The sequence below is a fragment of the Atractosteus spatula genome, chromosome 12, assembly GCF_055471065.1.
Source record: "Atractosteus spatula isolate fAtrSpa1 chromosome 12, fAtrSpa1.hap1, whole genome shotgun sequence".
NCBI lineage: Eukaryota > Metazoa > Chordata > Actinopteri > Semionotiformes > Lepisosteidae > Atractosteus > Atractosteus spatula.
The window spans coordinates 7,059,036-7,083,252 of record NC_142717.1 but is presented as its reverse complement, the minus strand read 5'-3'; the positions used below and the strand labels follow the sequence as shown (position 1 = coordinate 7,083,252).

General features: G+C 33.3%; 1 protein-coding gene across 3 annotated transcripts in view; it reads right to left on the bottom strand.

Annotated features, from left to right (window-relative positions):
- csmd3b (CUB and Sushi multiple domains 3b) overlaps positions 1-24,217 on the bottom strand; it is a 581,296-nt gene that overhangs the window by 152,714 nt on the left and 404,365 nt on the right. For all 3 annotated transcript variants that reach the window (XM_088929237.1, XM_088929238.1, XM_088929240.1), the window contains exon 21: positions 21,805-21,993. In XM_088929237.1, coding sequence (XP_088785363.1) covers positions 21,805-21,993 — 189 coding nt within the window. The remainder of the gene's footprint in view (positions 1-21,804; positions 21,994-24,217) is intronic.

Here is a 24,217-nt window from a genome sequence, read left to right as displayed (position 1 = left end):
GCCTTGGTGATAAATCACCTTGAGAACCAATAATATTGCAGCAGGATAATGTAATATTTAATATTATTTTTTTCCCAATTGTATTGATCTATAATGCATTCTCTGCATACCTTCAATTTCCTTTGTTTCCATGATTATTTCTATATGTACTGTATATATACTGGGAGGATGGCAGAGGGCAGGCCAAGATGACAGCTCTGGCATTAACTACATTCTGCAGAAAGCTGTGGGGAATGTGCTGTTGGCAAGCGATTGGTCACTATTTTAAAACTTTAAAACCAGGAAGTAGAAGTATTCTGGAGAGAGAAGTGGAACTGTGGAAGGATCTTGTGTGGAGCCAGAAGCCTGTACGATTTAGTTGAGCTGGTTCTTGAGAACCTGGTAAGCAGCTTAAGTGCCTAATGATGTTATAGATAGATAGATACTTTATTGATCCCGTGAGGGAAATTGCAGAAAGGAACAAGGAAGGAACTGCCAAGAAGGAACTGAAGAAATTAGTAAGAAACTCAAAGGAGATCTGGGTTTTTCTTTTGGTTATTTTATATTATAAATAAAATAACTTGTTTTGTGTCTTATGGCTAAATTTGTGTTTTCTAAACCCCAAGGCTGTCAATATACAGTCCATACTAGTAGGATACAAAAACAGGGAACAGATGCTATTATTTATGGATCATAAATACAGTTGCTTGATCAGCATGAAAAGAGGATTGTATAGCACTAGGATCTCCAGTCATAACCGCAACAACCTCTTGGGACACTTCCCTTAACAAACTTGCTCAGTACACAGATATACAGTATCATTCCTGTAAAATGAAAAAAAGACACTTAATGACACTTGTTCATAGTATTACACAGACAGTGTAATAACACAATAATTATGTCACGCAGATGCCTTTTAGCTTACTTTCACCGTCACAGTGTTTTGTCCAAATGATCTAAAACCCTAATACTAGATCTATGGTCTCTTGACTTTATTATAACAGAAGATGAATGAATTATTAACATCTTTATTTTTCACGTTTTACGCTTGAAGCTTTGGAAATGAGGCCAAGATGTCTTCTGTGAAGTCTTGGGCATGGTCTACTTTATTTCCATAGACAGAAAGCATATTCAGTGTATTTTTTAAATATATTGCTTTGTAAAAAGCATTCATTGCTGCCAATAATATAACATTTTGATTAATTACAAGAAATATACTGTGTATGTTTTTTCATTTGAACATTATTTATCCAAAACTGTAATTATCAAACACTTTTTTTATGTGAAGGAAGTTGACTGTCTGCAAAATCAACAAAAAATGATTGATGGTACTGTACTTGGTGGTAATACCTCTGGCAGCAATCACTGGTATGTCTCTAAGAGTGTTGTATGGTGAGATGGCATAATTGTATCCATTCTTCATGGAATAATGGGTAGTTGGAGATAGCTGATGGCCTGCAATTATCAAAACTCACCTTTACATTTCTATAGGATTCAAATCACGACTAGGCCACACAAGAATTTTTGCTCTCAATGTGTCAGACCGGTTCACTGCAGTTTTGATCTTGTGTTTTGGGTCATTTTTTCTTGCTGAAATATGAATTGTTAAATTAGCTTTAGATTTTCAGGTGACTCAAGCAGGTTTTCCTCTAGGTTTTGCCGGCGCCATAATTTTATCCATGACTCTTGGTAAGCTTTCCAGTCAGTCCCTGCTGATGAGATCCCTATAACTTGATGCTGCCAGCATCATGCTTCATATTTAGGATGGTGTTGACTGTTAATGTGCAGTGTTGGGCTTACAACAGATGAAATACTTTGCATTTTGAACATATAGTTCAATATTGTCTATTATGATCTCATATTGCCTACTGCCACATCTTTTGTTTAACCTCTCTGAGATTTGAAATGAGTCACTTTCAGTAAAGGCTAATTTCTTTCCACTCAGGCCAGTGTTTTATAGGAACCCGGAGCTATTGTAAGAACAGATTCCCATACCAAAAATGACTTTGCAAATCTTTGAAGTCACTGTTGACAGTGGCATCCCTAACCAGTATCCTTATACAGTACTAGCCCTACTGCTCAATTTGGAAAGGACAGTTGTTTCCTTGCTGAAACAAACATAAATCCTATTATTTTTTGGATAATCTTTTGAAAGTATTCCCCGGTAGAAGCTAATTAAAGTTTCTGTGTAGTAGCTAAATCCTTTCAGACCACTACTTGACGTTTCTAAAGGCACATCTTTTATTGTCTAATGCAGATTGGTTTGCAGGAGAAGAAGAGATTTCATGAATACACTATTTATTCAGCACAAAGAAAGTGTCTTCCCTATTGAATGTATTTTTCTTGTTTTCTGGTCCATTAATAAGATGTCAGTATAACAACAGAATGGATATAAAGACGAAAATTCACAAGAAGAAGACACCCTTTTAAAAGTAAGAAAAGCCTGATCAAATAGATATCAGAATGATGAAAGCTGCCCCTTAGTAACAACCTAAGAAGTAAAACAGTGAGCTTCAACTGTATGTCTAAAGGGATGTGTTATCCATGTCACTGAAGACTTTCACATACAAGGGTTACTAAAACTTAATTCAAGGTACATCAATCTGTTTAAAGCCCAACACGAACAACACTTGAAGTGAGAATCCTATGTGCAGAAATTAATCTTCTCCCAGAGGATGATACCACCATGACTGGATTGTAAGAAAAGGCATTAAGAGATTTGGCTCAAAGATAAAGAAGAAACCAAGAAAGAATACAAAGGGAATGTTAAATCACATGCAGCAGATGTTTTTAACACGGTCCTCACAGGCTATATGGCCCTAACTAGCACTTTTTATGCAATTTATGCTGCAAGATGATTATGCCTTTCATGGCTTGCAATGCTAACAGGCTAGTTAGAGGTCTTGATTCTACTGAATATTGTATTTTCCACACAGGTGCATAAATATTCTTTTTAAGAAGGGTAAAATATATGTAAAAATGAATCAGTCATGTAACACATGCAGCTCTCCCTGTCCCTGTTGGCATGGATTGATGGATGTTTGTGATCTCCAAGCATGCACAGAGCTACTCCCTAGACAGCAAGAATTCCGCCATGCCAAATGACCAGTCTTCTGTCATGGCAGAGTTCCACACTGACTCTAGGAGATGGGTTGGAATACATAAATTTAAAAACAATATTTCAACATTTTTTCCTAAGCAATATTTGCCTTTGACTTTCTTGTTCAAAAAGTTATCAGAAAACTTGCAGAAAAGACAAGTCTTCATCCACTTTCCAGAAAATGTAACAAGATGACTGAAATGTTCAGTGGGGTTGTCACTCTGTGCCACCTAACTGTATTTTAATAGCAGCCCTTATACAATATACAGTAGCAAAATAATTTAATGTAATGAGTTTATTACAAAAGTACACTTTTTCATTGTTTTCTTGTAAAAATTACTCTACTTTGATAAACTCTACTCATGAGCTTCACTCTTTTAAAAAACACTTTTTTTTTATTTCAGCAGCACAAATCACATCATAAACAAAAAACAAATAGTAGTATGAGAGACCATGGGTTGAAAGTAGGAGTTTGTATGTTCAATAAAACATTTTCAGGAGATAAGGAATCACCATAATTTATAGATTCACAGAACTAATAGAAATAGTTAAAAATGTCAACAAAAACAACATTTTTAACAAACCTATCTTCATAATGAGAATGACTGATTTGGTGAAGAGCATTAAAAAGACTCCCTAATTCACTTGAAATGAACTTTTCAATGATTCAGTTTCAGCAGTTTGAGATCTTCCATGTTTAGAAAAAAATACTGAGCAATAATAATGTCAGTACATTTACAGTACTGATTGTGAGTTAAGTGAAGTGTGCAAATAACTGTAAAACCACTGAAATTTACAATGAACTTTTAGATAGTCTTATTTTTCAATTATATTTTTCAATGATAAAGACATAATTAAAGTTATTTTGTAAGATATTGTCTTTTTTCTAGGCAAAATTCAAAGTATGCTTAAATTGTTATGCTGAGAAATTAGACTTGAAACATTGTGGTCAAAGTTTTAAATCCTTTTTTATTGATTTTACTATGATATTTCTTTAGTATTTTGAAGCAAGATATTGACTGTGAAAATGTCAAAAGTCATACATTTTAGGGATTGTGTTTTGCATTAAAGTCATGTAATGCTTTACTGTAGACAGTGTGTCCTCCTTTAGTCAATACAAAATGTAAGGTTTGATCATTTAAGAAAGTAGCTTTTCAATTAAATCACAACTAGAGAATTCTGAAAAACTACAGAGTGTCCATGCTTTTAATCCAACTAGTCTATACATTCCTTCATTAAACACATGACTACTTAAGTGGTGAATTTCTCCAAATCTTTATAAATTGATCATTTAGGCTTATAAAACATAGTGGACTGTTCCTCTCTATGGCTATGACTGGCTACTCCTGCTTAACATAATGTAGTAGAAATGAAGATTGAGAGCCTTTTATTTGCTAAGTGAGTGAAAAGGTTTACCTTTGCAATACTACTTTTTTTTCCTCATAGAAGATAAAGTAAATCTAAAGTCAAAGCTTCCTTAAGCCTCTTTGTGTTGTTGATTAATGTGTCTATAACTGCTAATTTATTTAATTCATGTTTAATAAAGGACTCATAAGGACTTTAACAACCTATTAAATATATAATAAAGCCCAGCTTCGACTGCCAAAACATGATGCTTGTTTGCACCCCTTCAAAGAAACAAAAAGTACACATTCTCACTCTGATTCATATCTGAATAATTTCAATCAGTGGTGAAGAATACACAGGTGATAACACTATATAGCTAAGCCAAACTTCTAAGAATTACTTCAAATTATATTACCTTCACATCCATTCTACATTTAAGATCTTAAAGATGTTTTTGCTCTCAAGTATTTATAATGGTAAAAATGTATTTCAAACAAAACTACACAATAAGGTATGAATAGGACAGTGATATGATCCAATTGTGTTCATTGATTATATTGTATTATCATTACCAAAAGAATAAGATATTGTATGAAGCATCACTGTTATTATTGTCCTGGTAATGGCATCTAGTGGCAAAAATATAATATTGTTCTTGTCTCTCTATTACAAAATCACTCTTCATATGTGTGATATGAATATATTTTAATAAAACCAATTTCATTTACGATAACATAATTCAATTTTGGTTCCCATGGAAATTTGACTATAAACACTAACTCCATTTCTACTGCATTTAGATTAAAAATAATTTGTAAGAATACTTAATGAAAGAGACAGTAACTGTAGGAACTGAATATGTTCTTACCATCACACCATGTTCTAAATCATTTTAATCACCCAATTCTGTCTGTATCTAAAGTACACAATTAACCTGGCAGGAATGCCATTAGGAGTTACTACTAGAAAAAAGGGCTAATTAGCTCCTCAGCTTTAAGCACAAAGACACTTTTGTTGAAATAAATTTCTGACTGCAATGAACAGGTTATTTTCTCTCAGTACCTTTTGAAAACCTTTGTGCAAGTTCTTTCGTTGATCTAGATGTTTTCATGGGAACTGCTATAAAATAAAATATTTCTGCAAAAACATATGAGATTCAGTATGTAGCAGTGCACATAAGTCAAGTTAATAATCTGATTTATATGCCTCAAAATATTGTTTTTCCCTGTTTGTTTTTGCTTGTGTATGATGGATGTATAATGGGAGCAATGCTCAAGGCCAGCACATAGGGAGTACAAACATCTGGATTCCATTCCAACTGCAAAGGTTTTTATACTAAGAGCAACTGTAGCGCTGCATAAATACTGGGCACAGCTGTTATCTCTTGCAAGAGGATGTCTATACTATGAATGTAAAACAAAATGTTGCATGCAATTGGAAGAGTGAAGAAGAAACAACTTTTGAGTTTGTATAGCCAGCTTGAGTGGCCCAGGAGATGTAACATATTTTTTGGTTACTCTAACATTAGGCCTGGCAGAGAATATAATTATGTATTATTGAATGGTTGTTTTTCCGTTAAATATATATATATATTTCAAATATGTATTGAATTACACCTCTCATCTGTTCAGTTGTTTAGTCTCAGCCCTGGTCTTCTCACAGAATCTACCATTTTTCTGTACCTGATTTTTTGTATTATCATGTTTGGTCTCACTGGTTGTTTTAAGACATGTACCATATTAACTTGCTGTAGGCAATTCTCCATGAAGTTCCATGAACATAATAAACCAAATAAGGAAAACAGAATGAAATGTATGCTATAAAAACAGAGTTGAACATAATACTGAAACATTGATATTCAATGTAAAAATGAAAATGTAATACCTAATAAGACAAATATCAGACTCACTCAAATACATAATGCTTCTTAGTTAGATGTTTACTATGATTGGTTAGAAAGTTTATTATTAGCATATTAGTGAGGAAGATAGATTCAATTATAATACACTATGCACCTATTGCTGGCAAAGAGGAGGTTAGTGCTCCTTAGTGTGTACTCTCATTAAAAAGGAAGCATGCTCCCCTTGGTAACTTTAGTGTATGAAATAAATTAAATGTTTATATGATTTAGGTGTATGATGAGGTAAATTAGCTTTGAGAGCACCCTCCATATACATGTGCCGAGAATAATTTGTGGAATGTCGTGTGTTTTGTTCATAGTAATCTAAAATATACATCCTCTATTTATTAGACAACAGAAAATTATTACCCTGCACAGAGAATTGGACTTCCAAAAGAAGTCTAAAAGAATTGAGAACATTTCAAGACTACATTTTCCATCAATTTACTTTATATACTTTCAGAATGATATAGTAAAAATCATAAAGTGTTCTACTGTTATAAAAAAATACTCCAAACTAAATCTCAATTTAGAAGCACAGTGTATGAAAAGTAAAAAGTCAGTGGCATTCATAGTGTTGTTAATCCTTCTAGTAAAACAGACATCTCTTTGAAAAGATCTCATTGTTATCTCAGCAATTATCTGTTATTATAGGCAGTGAAATTAGAGTTTGGACTTTGATTTGTCTGCTTCCTTAAGCTAATCAACCTTGAAAACAAACCATAAAATGCGTCAATTCTCTGCTCTCAAAATCTGGAATGCTAGCACTAGATTTTCACCTTGGTAAGTATGTGTTATTTACAATAATAAGTCAGTCATAACTGCTCTATAACTCTAACCTCTATAACTGCACACATCATCAAGGTTTCTAATACAGTAACATTTCCACTTCGAAACAATGTTTTTTAATACACTACATCTCTTAATAAAACTATTTTCAATGGTTATAATGCATTCAGTTATAGAAACTTCCCTCTGTGGTAGAATAAAAAGGCACATTTGAGATACCAATAAAAAAATACAATTAAAAATAAGGTAAAACACTAAATTAACTTCTATCCTTAAATGCTACAGCAGAATAGCAGAAGTCTTTGGAGTAAAGCAATATTAAGGAAATTGCTTTATGATTGAATGAGACCTTATGATGCAGGTGAAACAAAATCTGATGAATCTGCAATGCAGTGGTTTTGGGTCAAAAGCTAAAATTACTCAGACAGATAGTCACACTAACTGAATTCCGAAGAGTGATTTAAATTCAGTACACATAGCTTGTTGTTACTCAGAGACTTTGTTTCTCTATGTGAAGGTGTGTGGAGAGATGGGGTTCTGTCGCTAAGTTCACAGCAATAACTGCTGACAACATAACAGAGCAGAATAACAATTGTTTCAGCTTTACTTATTCCATTTATATAATCTGATTTTTTCTACTGGACATGAATTACTGTTCAGACTATGACAGACTATGAATTCTAACACGGTCACAATTGAAAATAATTAAACATATACATTCTGTATGTGTGCTTTAATCTGTTCAGAGGATGCAATATTTGTAAGATACATATCATAAATTTTCTATTTATTTTTGAGTTTGTGATCATGGTATTTACAGTATGTGAATAAGTAAAATACAATACACTTTTTATTCGGGGTATTTCCGTGCATTGATTTGATCATATTAAGAGCAATAATTTTGCATTTAATGCAGCGATTTCAAGTGAATGATGATTTTACTGGAAAATTTAGACATTTTCTTGTAATCATCAGTGGTTCTCCACTACTTCATCCCTGATTTTTTTTCAAAAGTTCATTGAGCTTCATAACTGGTTTCTTATATTACTATTTGAGGTGTGGCTTGAAATCAATATCTGTGTGAGGGAAAGTACAGAGACAGATGCAGCTGCTGTTATATTCAAGTGTGATTACACATAGACAGAGACCATTGCACAAATTTTGTGACCTTTCAAACTGTTCGTTTGCACCTGAACTGATTTAGGATTGATGTAAAAGAAAGGTTGAATACCTATTCTAATTTTCTTTAAAAATCATTTACATTCTATCAGAATTTTAGCTTTATCAACTTGGAATACATTTCAAGAACACGAAGAAAAGAAAAAGAACACTAAAGCAGGAAGATAAATGTCTCTAATAATGAAAAATATATACAGTAGATGTTCAAAGGGAAATGGCTGATGGAAATCTACCTATAGACGAAACGACGAAACGAGATGTTACTCATGGGCATTAACATAACTCTTCTGACAGGTACTCAAGAGAAAAAAAAATGGTAATGTGCTGCTTATCCATAAAAGGGTGACAAAACGAAACCAAGTAATTACAGATGTAAATGTTAATTCGGATCGAAGAGAGAAGTAGAGATAAGGAGCTATGCTCAAAGTGGAATAATCTACGAAGTGTATGATGAGGATTTATATTAGGATCATTGTTCTGCTAAATTTATATCACTGACCTCTATAAACATATCATAAGTAAACTAGTGCAGTTTGTAGAATATACCAAAATTGTAGGATTAGCAAATGTAATAGGAGCTATAAAGGTAACTGAATAATGGTTAAACAATGTCAAGAGTGGAGAAGCACCTGGCTAGTGACATTTAGTACATTTATTTAATGCAGGTAGAAAAAATAATCTATAGTTATAAATTAATCCTGAATTTAAAAAAAAGCTTTTTATGGAAAAGTCTAAAGTGTTTCTGTGGAAAGATCATTTTCAGAAGCAATAAAAAGGCAAAGAGGAATTTATTTTATACAGTTAAAAAATCCATCCATCCATTTTCTAACCACATCAGCTTAAGTGCATGAGCACTAAATGACCTCATTAGTGAGTTAACACAGAGTCGACTGGGCACAGGTGATAAGATAATTTAACCTGTTGAATCCCAAGCCTGGTGAAAACAAAAAAGGAAAAAATGAAGAAAGGAATCCAATTTTCCCAGAAGCCAATGAACCTACCAGCATGTCTTTGGACAGTGGAAGGAAACCAGAGCTCCTTAAGGAAACCAAAGTGAACAAGGGGAGAACATACATATCAAAGCAGATAGCACCTCAAAATTGAACCCAGGGCCCCAGTGTTGTGAGGCAGCAATGCTAACCACTGCACCACCATGTCACCCATAGTTAAAAACATAAATAATGGATGTTATGTTAATATTGTTGAAAATATTAATAAGAACCCATTTTGAATATTGTGTAAAATTGTAGTCAACACATTATAAAAATAAATTGCTACTTGACAATTGCTACTTGATTCTTGTGAATCAAGAGTCAAAATATGGACAAGAGAGCACAAATGGAAAAGAGAAGGGGAGTATACTGAGCATGATAACAGAATCTTATCACTTATTACTGCAAGATTCACAAAGGTATAAAGAAAATGAAAATATTTTGTCGATAAATTCATGATTGATTAACATTTGTCATAGGTTAATTGGTGTCTGCAAAAGTGGCCCTGGTGTAAGTGTGCTTGTGTCTGTCCAGCCTGCAATGGACTGGTGTCACATCTGTTACATTCTGAGATAGGCTCTGGCTCTGCTGCTACCCTCAACTGGATAAAGTGGTTACCAAATGGATGGATGGATTCATAGTATTGTGACCCCACATAGTGATCTAGCCTGTAAATGGTGATTTTAGTTACTTCCACAAAGTTAGAACTAAGCAAGAAGGAAGTAGTCCCAATCCGTGTGGTGCAGTAAAACTTGTAGTGTCACAAACATGAAGCAAGATCACATGTCAACTTTTGGAATGTGTCTTGACTCATGGTCTCCCAGATAGTGACAGATTTTGTTTAGCTGTAAAGGTTTGCGAAGTTAGAAGTTTTCCGCCTGTGGACACTCCAGAGTGAGCTCTCTTACTCTAGCATCCAAAGTACAGAATGCATTGTTCTCCTGAAAAGCCTTTTACATTTAATTGTAGTATATATCAGAGTTAGTAAAAAAATAATAAATTAATCAAAATGATGACAAAAACATTTAATAAAAACCACAAATATGGATAATTTATTGTTCCGTAAGCTTTCATGAATAGAGTTTCACTTAATGAGCAGTACACATCTAATACCAAGAACAGTTTACAAATCTTTATGGGGATCTGAAAAATCTACTCAGCAAAGTAATTGAAGATGATAAACAAACAGCTGATATCTAATAAAGCAAATCCCACAATAACTTGACCTTGAGTAACTGTTTAGATTCACAGTTACTAAAATAATTAAACAGAAGTAAAGAAAAATCTGTGCTATAGTCTAATTTCCATGTGAGGAATAGTGAACATACTCAAGTAGGCATCTTGGTAAGTGTGAGGTTTTTAACTACAATTTAGCACGAATACAATATTAGTAGATAAAAAGCTAGTAGATTAAAAAAGTTATTTAAGAAAAATAAAATGGGAAGGTATTCCTTTTATATTTTAGTGCAGTATGTTTATTGAAAGATGATCCTACTTGTGAGTTCATATTAATAAATTTAAGCAAACATTATAAGAGCATAAGAAAAGTTAGAAATGAGAGAAGGTATTTTGGCCTAACTTCAATAATATACAGTAGCCAGACGCCCTTATTTTAATAATTATTCCACTTTCCAATGGAGAATGTAAATAAAAATCTGACAGTGGTGTTTCTTATACTTAATCCTCAATTTTTTAACAGAATAAGTACAGTATACCTGTTTAGAAATACCTTCCCATTTTATTTTTCTTAAATAACTTTTTTAATGCTTTTTATCTACTAATATTGTATTTGTGCTAAATTGTAGTTAAAAACCTCACACTTACCAAGATGCCTACTTGAGTATGTTCACTATTCCTCATCTGGAAATTAGACTATAGCACAGATTTTTCTTTACTTCTGTTTAATTATTTTAGTAACTGTGAATCTAAACAGGGCCTGGTGATTGGTTCACAATTCAATGCAGGATTTAGAAATCTAATAAAGCAAATCCCACAATAACTTGACCTTGAGTTTTGTTTTTTAAATATACTGCATTGCATTCAAAATCTGGCTGTTTTAACCTAACAATGACATCTGGACTATGGTTTGAAATTCCAGGAAACTTATCTTACCCCAGAGCACTAACATTTTAACACATCATCATTTTTATAATCAATTAATCCTCTCAGAGATATCTAATTTTGATATATTGCTCAAAACAGGTTGATATTTTTAAAACTCAATGATGTGTTAGAGTTGATTTACATGCATTATGGGGTATTTTCTTGCACAGTAAAGCGTACCTATTCAGACGAAAGAAGGCACATCTGGCCAGGCGACAAAAAAGATTTTAAAAAATTGAATATGGAATAGTTACAAATGGATACTATTAACTTAATACTAATAAAAATGACACTAAAAGCAAGTTCTAAATCTTAGAGGACATTTAGTAAAAAGTTCCTGAATAAAATATTTGTCAAGTATTAAAACATGACCAGGGGTTAAGTGTTCATAGCCACTATCCTTAATTGAATCAGTAATGATTATAACGCTTTGATGATGTGAGACAGTGGAAGCTAGTGGGAGCTGTTTAAATTACTTATATCTAAATATTCAGACATATACTCATCCTTCCAATGGTAAATATTAACATACTCAGGTTCTTAAACTGACTTTTTTATTTTTTTCTTAAAATCGGTTATTTAATCACATACAGTAATTCAATAACAATAATGAATAAAAATAACAATTTCTTGAAAATACCGCTGTAACAATGTTTTTGAACATAGAACATGTACAATAAAAATATTCCTATTTTCCTAATTTTACAGAAATACATAATTTTAGATTAGGACAACAGACTTTCCCAGTCCTGTTTTTAGAGATATACTGTACAGATGTTTTTCCACAAGGATAGACTGCTATATACTGCAATATGATAATGATGCCTTACTAGATATTTTTATAATGACAAAGCAAAAACAAAAATGCCAATGATCAAAATCACAGCCATTAAAATCTAGCTGATTTTGGAAACTTGCATTGGAACCTGTTAACTGCTTTAGTGATTTGCAGCCATATTTCATAGCACCAAACTATCTAGATCTCAATCATACATATGGTTATTGATCAAATGAAAATTATGAGATTTCCTCATCTTTCTATCCCGCTGGAAATGACCTACCCAGACAAGCCTGGGTCAAGCTGAACCGACTTAGAACCGGAAATGGCCGTTTCCAGGCCACCCTACACAAGTAGGGTCTCACTGATGACCCAATTTGCGAATGCAGCGACAGCAAGGAGCAGACGGCCAACCACATTCTATACTCCTGCCCTCGCTTCAGCTGACTGGCTGAGGCACCCGACTCATTTAAGATAAACACATTTAAGATAAATCCATTCTTAGTTTTTCTAAACTTAAAGTATGTAACATATAAAACATAACAGCCCTTCAATCATAATTCTGAATATTCATGTTATTAACATGACAAACATCAGTCAGCTGTATGAAGTGTTTTTGGAGTGTCAGTTATTGTCATGAAAAACCATCCAGAACTCGGCCAATACTTGAGAAGGCTTGCAACTAAGAAGTAGTGATTTAGGTTCTACAGAGAAGGAAATTCTATATCCAAAATAACTTTCATCTCAGATGAACTGATCTCAGTGTAATCTACAAGTACATGCGATTCATAGGCAATTTTAAAACAGTAAGCCTTAAAAAATAATGTTGTGTTTATTGTAGTCAATTTGTAATAATGATATGGAAATTTTGTGCTTTTTAATATATATGCTAATGACACTTTCATCTATGTGATTTGGGATTATTAGATAACACCAACTGTAAAACAAAAATAAAAAAAATAATATATCTATATAGATAAATCCTTGCATAGGTAAAATGTAGCCACTCTTTGTTTATAACGACTCTATTTTTAGTGTTTTATAGGTACAATTAAGCAATTGACTACATCAGGAGTGGAACGTAACATAACTGGTTGGTTCACATAAGTAATATATTCTTAGGAATCTTTGTTAAAAATACTGTTTATGATGCAATAAATGAAAGGATTTAATGTTTCATAAAGCACATGGTGTTTGCTAAAAATTGCATTTTAAGCGGAAAACAAACTAGTATAAGGATGCATTGATTAAAACATATTTTTTGCAAACTAATGTCAGCCATCTGCTTCCTTTATTGCACAAACAAAACTTAGTATCTAGAGAATTAAGAGAACAGTGAGGTAAAGATATTTATAATTATCACTGTGCTTCTTCATATTAAGTTCTTTTCATTATTAAGTCTTCTGAAGGTTAGTTTAGCAAAAATCTTCAAATCAAACATTTATTATTTCTTCAGACTAAAATCCACTTGGTATTATGTGTTCCAAGGAAAACCCAACAAAATCTGTTTACTATCTAAATAATTAATATCTAATAAACATCAGTGTTTATTTTCACTAAAAGGTCCCTTCCATAAATAGAAGGGATAAACTTAATACCTAAATATTTTGCCTTTCAGTCATTGAACTATTTATTACAGAACCAAAGGGTCACAGTCATGCTCCTGCTTCTGATGGCTCATGAAGCAAAGGATGTGAATATACTATTTTAAAACTTATCCTACCTAAACAAAAAAATGAAAATATGATACCTTTCTAGTTCAAGATCCAGGCTTTTAACAAAATGTTAAAATGAAGAGTATACTAATTAAGAATGTGCAAAAAATTCCATCTTATAAGTAATAATAGCATACCGTACACAGTACACTGTATGTAACATATCTGTGTACATACTAAAGTATATCCACTAATATATAAAACAAAAGAAGACAAACAAGAAAAATATAATTAAAGAACTTCTGGAGATTAATCACAAAAGGAGACTTAAAAAGTGTCACACAACATCTATTACAATATATTGCAAAGGCACGTCGAGGAATAGCCAAATATCAACAAGTATGCCAATTATCCATGCTTTTATTTTAGAGATGAGGCTGACTAAATCTGACTAAGCCTGACTAAGTGTCTGCAATACCATATCATTACTGTTTTACTGGTATCCCATGTTTGAGGTGGCTGAGGTAGTACATTACACAGGACAATATAAACAAGCTGCTTGATGCTGATACTGAGTTTCTTGCTAGCAATGTGAGGGTGACATGCTTTAATGCTTAGAGCTTAATGTTATGAAATACATATATATTAGATATTCACAGAAAAATTACATGTATCATTAATAAAATCAAGAAATACCTGAATATTTTTTCTTTCTCGTACACTATAGTATTAGATGTATGGATACTGAACATTTCAATGGATCATGAAGAAAAAACTAAAAGATAAAACTAAATATGACAATCATATGAAATTGAAAAGTAGTGGATGAAATACAATTGCTGAAGATTTATTTTATGAGAAGCGATTGATTGTAGGGATACTGTTGACTGAGAGATGTGCTGTGTTTCGAATGCACCAGCTACAACACTTGGCATGTAAACAAATTAAGTCCAAATTTGTTCTCATCTGACCACCCTCACACCTGAAGAAGGCTCCACGGCCGAAACGGTTGTGTTTTCTTTCTTCTCTTTTCAGCATGGAATAAACCTATTACTTGTCCCATTATGTAACTTATGTTTGTTAAAGTATACTGTATGATGTTTATTGTTTTTAATTTGAACTTTGCAAGTCTTTGGATGGAAATGTAGTAAAAATGAGCACATTAAATCTTTCCAAAACAACCACAGCAGGTGACAGATTTAAAGAATTCAATGCAAAAATGTTTATGAAGAAGGTGGGATACTGTTTTGTGGCTTATTTATTTTTCAACTACAATTACCATCTATATAAACAATATAAATATATTGTTTTTACATTCATATAATTAATATATTTCATTCAAAAACGTTATTATATTTTGGTTAATTTTTTTTCAGCTCTCAAAATTTTCCTTTAGTTACATGATTCCATATTCAGTGGATTTAAGGAAGTAGGCTTCCAATACATTAATGTTACAGTGCTGTACTTCAAAGTACCATATAGTGATCTAATGCAAGTGCTTTCAATCTGATGGATTCAGGCTCCATCTGGCATGTCATTCCCTTTTCAGAAAAAAAAATGTACAGCCACGTCACATTTTAAAATGGTAGCTAGGCTGTGTATTTTATAATTCAGGTGGGTAGCTGCATCAGCATGCGTAGGCTGCAAAGGAAAAAGTAATAGGTTTATTCCATGCTGAAAAGAGAAGAAAGAAAACACAATGTTTCGACCGTGGAGCCTTCTTCAGGTGTGAGGTGTGTTTAAGGTGTGTTTAAGTGAGGTGTGTTTAATTATGTGAGGTCCTCTCACCTGAAGAAGGCTCCACGGCTGAAACATTGTGTTTTCTTTCTTCTCTTTTCGGCATGGAATAAACCTATCACTTGTTCCTGTGTATTTTATATGTTTATAGAACATATACAATATTTTATAGGTTCAAAAAAATGCTAATTACAGATTTAATGAACCGTTTAACTAACATCTAATGCAACCCAAGTGCTATTTTTCATATGCCGGAAGAGAGTGCAATATACCACAGTTCTCTTACAGCTAACATTAGTTTTGACTCACATTCTAGAGGCTGCATCTGTATTTAATTCTTTCTTTTTGTTTTTCACTATGAATGTTGAGATACATAGTTAGAATAGGTGGTGTATATAATACTTATTAATTGCTACTTAAAAGTGTCAGGACTGCAAGCGTTAAACTAACAAAATGTGAAAATTGCACACGAGTCTAAATACTTATGCAAGATACTGTATACTTTACACATACTGAATATATACAGTATGATGCCTCTTTTCCTTAACACAGAAGCAAATACCCTTTGAATACCCCCCTCGGCACTGAGATGCTACCAAACAATGAAACAAAATAGAGAAAGACATATGTTCTCTATCACTGCTTATGAAACTTCTACAAAATGACAACCTTAACTGGATTTATGCTTTTTAGCAGACCAACACATTTCTCCTGACTTTAATCTCACAACCTACAAAGTGCATAATCAATTTCTAAATTCACAGCCACCAACATGGTAAAGATTGCATCGATTCACTCGAGGCCTATGAAATACAGGTCATGCCTAAATAGATATATTTGCTTTCACCTCACTGCAGCAATATACAGTCTCTTACATTGAATTCCTATTAGTTATAGTTTTCCATTTATTCTGGAATATAGAAATTAACTTTCAATGGTTTAAAGCTAGTGGTAATTACAGGAGAAAATAGTTTAAGAATTCCCTGTTTAAAATAATAATACACTGAATTACAGTACATTACATAACTGATTCTAGAATGTTGGGTTAGTTTGATTTTCCTCATAAGAGTCACCTCAATTGATTAGTAATTTCATAAGAGCATGGCTGGTAGGCTATGCACATTTTGTAGTCAGATTAATCTGTCTTGGAATAGAGCTTCAAAAGAAAGTGCTTTTATTACAAAATTGTTGACTTTCCCAAATAAAAACCATCTAGCGAACAAAAAAAGAAGCACAATGAATATATTTACAGGTACATGATTTCGTAGGATCCTTAAAAAATGTTAAAAGAATTATGAACGTTTCATTTGTCTGAAAAACATAATTACCTCAGTGTAATTATTTTCAAAATTCAAGTGGCTTATATTGAATTGGCTTTTAAATTACCAATCTACTGTAGATACATATAAACAAGGAAATTTACCATCTGATGCAGGTATCTCTGGGGAGCAGTTTTTATTTGAACAGGCACTCCTGTGAAATATATAATGAAGGACTCCACAAATTCAATGACCAAGAGTTTCAAAATAAGTTAAGAAGGGTTGTGTAACAGATAACAGTTTGACTTTCAAATCAGCCACTATATTAAAATTTAATTAATCACTATCAGAACAGTTTTCTGTTTTTATGTACTCAACATGCAACTAAATTTATGCAAGCATCCTAATAACTACAGTATCAGACCTTCTATGTACTGCTTATACTAAATTATGAAGACAAACATGTATGTGTTAGAGTAGTAGAGGATGATAGAGATACAGTATTTAGTATTTATGCCATGTAATACTGAAAAAACGTTTTTTCATTTAATACAGTTTCAACTTATTAGCTTTGAAACATTCACTGTACCATGACCATTCTCAGCATCAGATTCAGATTTCAGTCATAAATCACTGCAAGAAAGCTGTTATAGGCCTATAAGTAACATTGTTTGTGCATCAATATAAAATTTAAAGTGCTGTTTTCCATTTTTGTCTGTTAATTTTTCTTTACTTTTTTAAGGTTCTGGGATGGTACTGTATCTAGGAAGACTGAAAGACACAGGTGTCAGGCTGTGGTCTAGAGATGCCACATTATTGCAGAACAATATTCTGAGAAGGCAGATTCAAATTATTCAGTATTCAACCTGATATTGAGCTGATGGAAAACTTGAGTTGTTTGAAAGATTTCAAGTTTACATACAATTGCCATGATATCTATATGCTGCTGAATCTATCTTAAAAGATTTATGCATCTACAATGCTGCCTGTAAAAAAAATAGAAAACTTTAGCACAAATTTTAAAAGTAAATAAAAAACAGTTTCAGTGGATTTACTGGTTTTTTTATATACTCACACAAAACAGAGAGATGGTTTTACTAATTTGAACAGACTTAATTAAGAAATTCACTTACATGAATGTTATGAACACTAAAACTTGGAAGATCTGAATCAAAATAATGTCTTAAGAATGCTCCACAGCCAAAACGTTGTGTTTTCTTTCTTCTCTTTTCAGCATGGAATAAACCTATTACTTGTGCTTATGTATTAACACTGTTGCATATGTAAGTGATAGCAAAACATCTCTGCAGAATCACCCTATTCTGTAAGTTCAATACAATGGTGTCAGGGAATCAGCTCTCTCTAATGCTTTCCTGGGAGGCCTCAAATTGCTACCTTAACAGGCAACAGGTGTACTGTACATTATCCTATTTATACTTATAAAGCAGCCCTATTGAGCAGCAAAAAAGGCTGATGACTGCAGGTACCAGGAAGGCAGTCAAGTGGTTGGAGAACTGGCTGATGCTGCTGCAGGAGAAGTAGCCTGGCTGAGTGGCAGAGAAACTGAAGACTGCAAGGGTTGAGGAGGTGTTCATGATGGTTAGTGACTGTGGAAGACCAGCAGAGGTTGATTAGACTGTGCAGTCTTTCCTGAGAGGGGACCAACATGTAAAATCTAGGATCCTGGAGGGGATCTGACAAATAAGATAGATAACTTAAAAGTAAGGATATACTGTACACTGGTGAGCGAGTAATATGTCCCATTGTGTAGCTGGAAGTACAGAATTTGTCCCTAGTGGCACTGTATGTCAGACTGTAGTGGGCTTATCTGCTGTTGTATGGAAAAAATATTTTTTGTGTTTGTGTGCAAAGCCCTTATAAGCCAAAAACTGTGCCTGTGTATCACAGATGGGTATTGTCTTTGTGTGTCTTTATTAAGTGTTTATGCTGTTGTCCTTGGTCTTAGAGATTAAATGGTCACAATGGCCAAACAGTCCAAATAATCGAAAGAGTGGTACTAATTGGTAATACAGGCTAAACTCATTCTCAGCCATATTACGACATAAATATTTAACAATGTCTGGACCGTTCCTAGTAAGGCCATTGAGCCAGCATTCAGTGGAATGGGACATAAAAAATAGCTTCAAAAGACAAGAAAGCACAAAAAGAAGGGAGAAAGGAAACATCATCATCAAAGAAAGGGGAGACAAATCAATGTGTTTTGTGTTTAAAGTTTAAGAATTACTGTATGTATTTTTGTAGAAGGCAGACCACAGGAACTTTCACCTTTCTAAATATCTATAAATAACAGTAGTGAAACGTTACTGTAGGTATTCTGTAGCTGTATTATTGTAAAGAAGTATTTTGTCCATCTTATTAAATTTGTTGCCTGGTTATAACTACATTACCAAGCTGTGCCAGAAGAGCCAAGAACACACATGCTCTGTGCCACTATTATTACCTGACAACACAGGGTTGGAATTATAATTGATTCTTAGAATTTGCTTACATGGCAAGCTGGTGTCAGGACCTCATTCATATTTGATTTGTATATTCTTTGAGCACCTCTTAATTTATCATTTTAATACAGTCTTTGTTGTAACAATATTTTGATTTTTTTCACATATACAGTATATCCTTTATACACTGTTACCTGTATATAATTTTAAATCAAATTTCAAAGAAAGAATTAGACTTGAAAAAAAGAAAAAAAGCCTTGTGGTATGTTTGCTTTCATTTCAAGCAGTTTAAGCTCTAGCATACTGGTTATCAGTTCTAATTTTATTAGAACTTTATTAGTAAAGTATTAATGTGTTACCCTCAGATCAACAACTTTTTCTTTTAAGAAAAGGAAATATAGCTGGTAAATATACACTATATAAAAAAAACACTTGTATATACATTTAGAAATGCACATGCAACTATATTTTTTAAATGATTCAACTCATTCTTGTGTTTCTGCTATTATTTTTGTATCCTATTTTTATTGTGTTACAGTTTTAAGATGTTCATCTCTACTAAATTAATTCCCAAATGATAATCCCAGAGTGCAGATAAACATTAAATGGAATAAAGTAAGGATTATTATGTTCTTTTGCTGGAAAAAAAAATGTTATCTGTAAACAAATTTCTAACAAGTACAGTATGTCATGTGTAGAATGGTTCAAGGATACTCATCCACCAACTTCAGTTGTGTGAAGATCAGGTCATGCAACAGTACATTGATAACAGATCGAAAGTATTGGGTGACCTTTGTCCACATTAAATTTAGAGTTGCTGTAGCAGTCTTTTGTCAAACTAATAATAATAATGAATGAAGCTGACATGAACAGTACCCTATATAATTATGCTACCTCTATCTGAATGATGTCCACAGTGTATTATAAGGAAAGAAATGCATAAACGAATTGGTGGTGAGAATTTCACCCCACAGTTATTAACACACCACAAACAAACAGCAGTTTTCTGCAGTTCACACACTTTTTTCTACATCACATTTTAAAAATCTTTCATAATGCTTTCCACAGACCAATCTCTACAATTCTCAGCTATAGCCTCCTTCTCCCCATAACTGGTAGAAATTGAATCAGTAAGTTCTCCCTTTGCAGGTGGAGAAAAAAAATATCTGAGTATATTTTTTTTGCAAAGACAGATTAAAAACCAGCTGTGTTCAACAATGGGACATGGAAAACTTTTTTTTTTAATTTAATTACCTTTACTTAGATGCTGATGTGGCTGCAAAGCTGATGCCAGATACTGGATGTTTATACAACATGAATGCAGAGAACATTGTATCTACAGTAAATACACTGTTTTATATGAAGACAATGTAATGATGTCTGTAAAATTAATATAGTTGTATGCATCTAGTAAAGTCAATATACATTTTTATTCAATTGAATTACATAAGTAACACAAGTAAATGTACTGCATGGTGAATAATTTTGATTTTACCTATGTTGCGAGCTTAAATAACACAGAGTTGATACATCCATAAGGAAAGTCCCTTTCCTAATGTGGTAGCATTAAACAGACTGACTATGATGAGAGATTAGTGATATTTGTGATAGCTGGAAGGGTGTAATGTATAGTTCCCTGCAGCAGGTAGTTCAGAAATTCAAATGAATATTCCAGGTCTTAAGAATAAGAAAGAAATGGGGAGACTTTTTTAAATCCTGAATTTTAAAGATGACCTTGACCACCTTGACAATACCTTAATAGGTATCCCTACTGAGATAATAAAGACTAGTGTGCCAGAAAATGAAGAGAAAATTGATTTTAATACACAGTAACTGCTCAAAGGGATCAGCTTCCCAACCAGTAATTGTGCAGTAGACACGATCTCAAAGTCCTAAATTATAGGTTTTCATTGCTCAATTTGCCATGTCCATCTACTGTACCTTATAAGTAACTTTTCTCTGTGCTTAAATGCCGTTATTTAGTTACTCTTCTTGAATAGATAAATAATACACAACGATTTAATATACAGTACATGGGCACATTTTCTTCTAATTATATACGATGTTCAAATTTATGAAGAAATGTTACGATATCATTATCATTACTGGCAATCAAGAGTTATGTACTGTACATTGCATTTTTATGATTTTGCCATAGCAAGTGCTCTGGGGCATAACGTTGAATCATTCAGAACTGAAGCAACACACAAATTAAAAATTCTGAAGAGGTCCGAAGGACAGTACTGGAGTATTGAAATTTTAATTTTGAAGAGTTGGCTATAAGACCTTCAACTGCTGTATAACAAAAACAATTAATAAACATATTAAACATATTAAGAAAACATGCACAGTGTGAAGGCAGGCAGTGTCCTGTGTAATGCTGAGAACTACAGAGCTATACCTAAGACTTTTAAAATAGTGAAACTAACATTTAAAGCACTGCTAACACTAATAAACTGAAGTGTGATTTCGAGATCTAAAGACAGGTAATATATGTACAAGCAAATGAAAGCAGCTGACCACGTACCCACACACCTTGGCAGAGGTGCGCTCCACATGCGACGGCCTCCTCCAAGACAAATGACCTCTGACACCCCCTCCAGTCTGTACCCCATATTACAGGAGAATGTCAAGGTATCTCCGATACCAAAGTTGTATCCCATCCGTCTGCCGAACCGCGGAGTACCTGGATCTTCACACGGCTCAAGATTATATTCTGAAAAATAAATATACGTAACAAAAACAAGACAAATGACTTTGCAATGAAACAGAGTCTTTTTAATTGGTGTTACACATAAATTGTTTTTGCTACACACACCCACTTTTGTAATTGAGACTGGTTAAATGCAGCTCTCCTCTTCAACACTCTTACAAGTACTTTATAAGAGAGAAGTAAACCTCATGGAGCATGTAATCCTCCTACACATCACACATACCATTCAGATCTTTTACACAAGACTATAGTGCACTCAGAAAATATGCAGTGTGAGCATATGCTCACACTGGTAACACTGAAAACTAACAGAGAGGTGCTAAACCCTGACCGATGTCAAACCCACCAAAGACATGGTTGTTAGGCTAATCATGCACTGCTGTTGGGAACTACAGTCACAATCAGCTATAATCCCCAAATTGTTATTCAAACAGAAGCCTTTAACAGCTAAGTTAAAGAGAGAAATGTAAAAATAGTCATTTTTATTGTTTTTAATCTTACAAGTGCTCATGCACTTTGATTAGTGATGGATCAAAACTATTACCCATCAGTAAATCTCTAGCTCCAAACCCAGTGGCTTTGTATTTGACAGAGGTCTGAAATTACAGAACCCTATCATCAAGCATTAGGCTTACACATTGTGATTGCAGGAAGGGTGAGTTCTGATTTAATCCAGGCCTCCCCCTGCATTTTGAAGTGCACTTTAGAATGCAAATAAGTCCCTCTAAACTTCTCTTAGATTATGTGAAATAGAGAATATGGTTAATAATGCTGGCCATATTCTGGATTTGGGCAAAACACTGTAGCTGGCTAGCAGTGATGTGTCAGTAACTCATTTTATGTCATCCATATCATGTGTAATATTTTTATTTCCATAATTATTGCATGATTCTAAAAACAAACAAAACATGCATGGCTATTTGTAAAATATGGTTCGACTATAATGAATAATTCCTAGTAATTAAATATCCCTTTACATCCATAGACATTTACATATAGCAAGGGACCCGTTTTACCACCACTGAAGATCCGCAGCCATAAGGACTGGGTATTATATGGTAACTATTATGCACCAGCAGCCCCAATATAAAACTGATCAGGAGGAGAAGTCAGAAAATACTTAACAAGTTGAATTAATGGGTACATTTTAATGTGCAAGGCCTAAGTGGATTAGAGACAGGATGAATGGATTAACATCCCTGTTCTTCCAAAAAGTGGCATGGGATGGTTAATGACCAAGAAGTCAGAATCTTGTTCCAACACCTCATTTGAAGGATGACACCTCCAACTGCATAGGGCCCCTATCACCATAGTGACTCGTTGATTTGGAAATTCTGATTTAATGTGAAGAACTCCACCTATGGGTACTTGCTCACCAATACCACTCACAGCAGAAATATGATTTTCCCTGGAAGTGTTCCACAAAGGAAATCATTTTTCAATAAAAATCAAAATTACATGTTCTTAAAACTCCAAAATTGAAAAACAGTTTTGGATTTGCTTTCATCCCATGTTGAGTCTCACTGTGGCAGAGTATAAAACAGCAAACAGAAATAGAATGAAACAAATTCTTTTGTACTAGCAAATAAATAAGCTAGATGGACCAAATCACCTTTTCTTATTTGTATCCATTTTAATATTTGATGTCAATGGTAGCTCCTTATAAGTATAGAAATAGAAAAGCATATGTGTAGATCTTCTAATTGGTGAATATGGGTGTCTTTTTGTATATAATTAACAACTTTCTTTGAACTTTATGTACAGTAAACATGGCATAAATGCTATCCACATTATTTGTGTCAAGGATCCCAGCTATAAATCACGCATAGATATGCACCTTGATTTGCATGTTATAGACTTTTAATGTCAATCAAGTTAAGCATGAGCATGGAAAGGCACATATTTGCACTCAACTGAAATCCTTAAACTATGGATCAGTTCAGCACTAATGTCAAACTTTGGGGTAAGACGGAAGTGTATTTCATACCTCATCGAAATATTTAATGAATCTCCTTCCAATCTTGTCACATATATTTTTGTTCTGAGAATTAACAAAAGTGAAAACAAAATCCACAAGCACAACAATTCTAATCCTTTACTTCACCGTGGATTATAGGTGCTGTGTGTAAACATAAAGTTTCTCATACCATCACACAGTATTCAGTGCAGATATTTCTCAGGCTAGGAAAATGCTATTACAGCAATTCTCACCAAAAAGCAAAAAAAA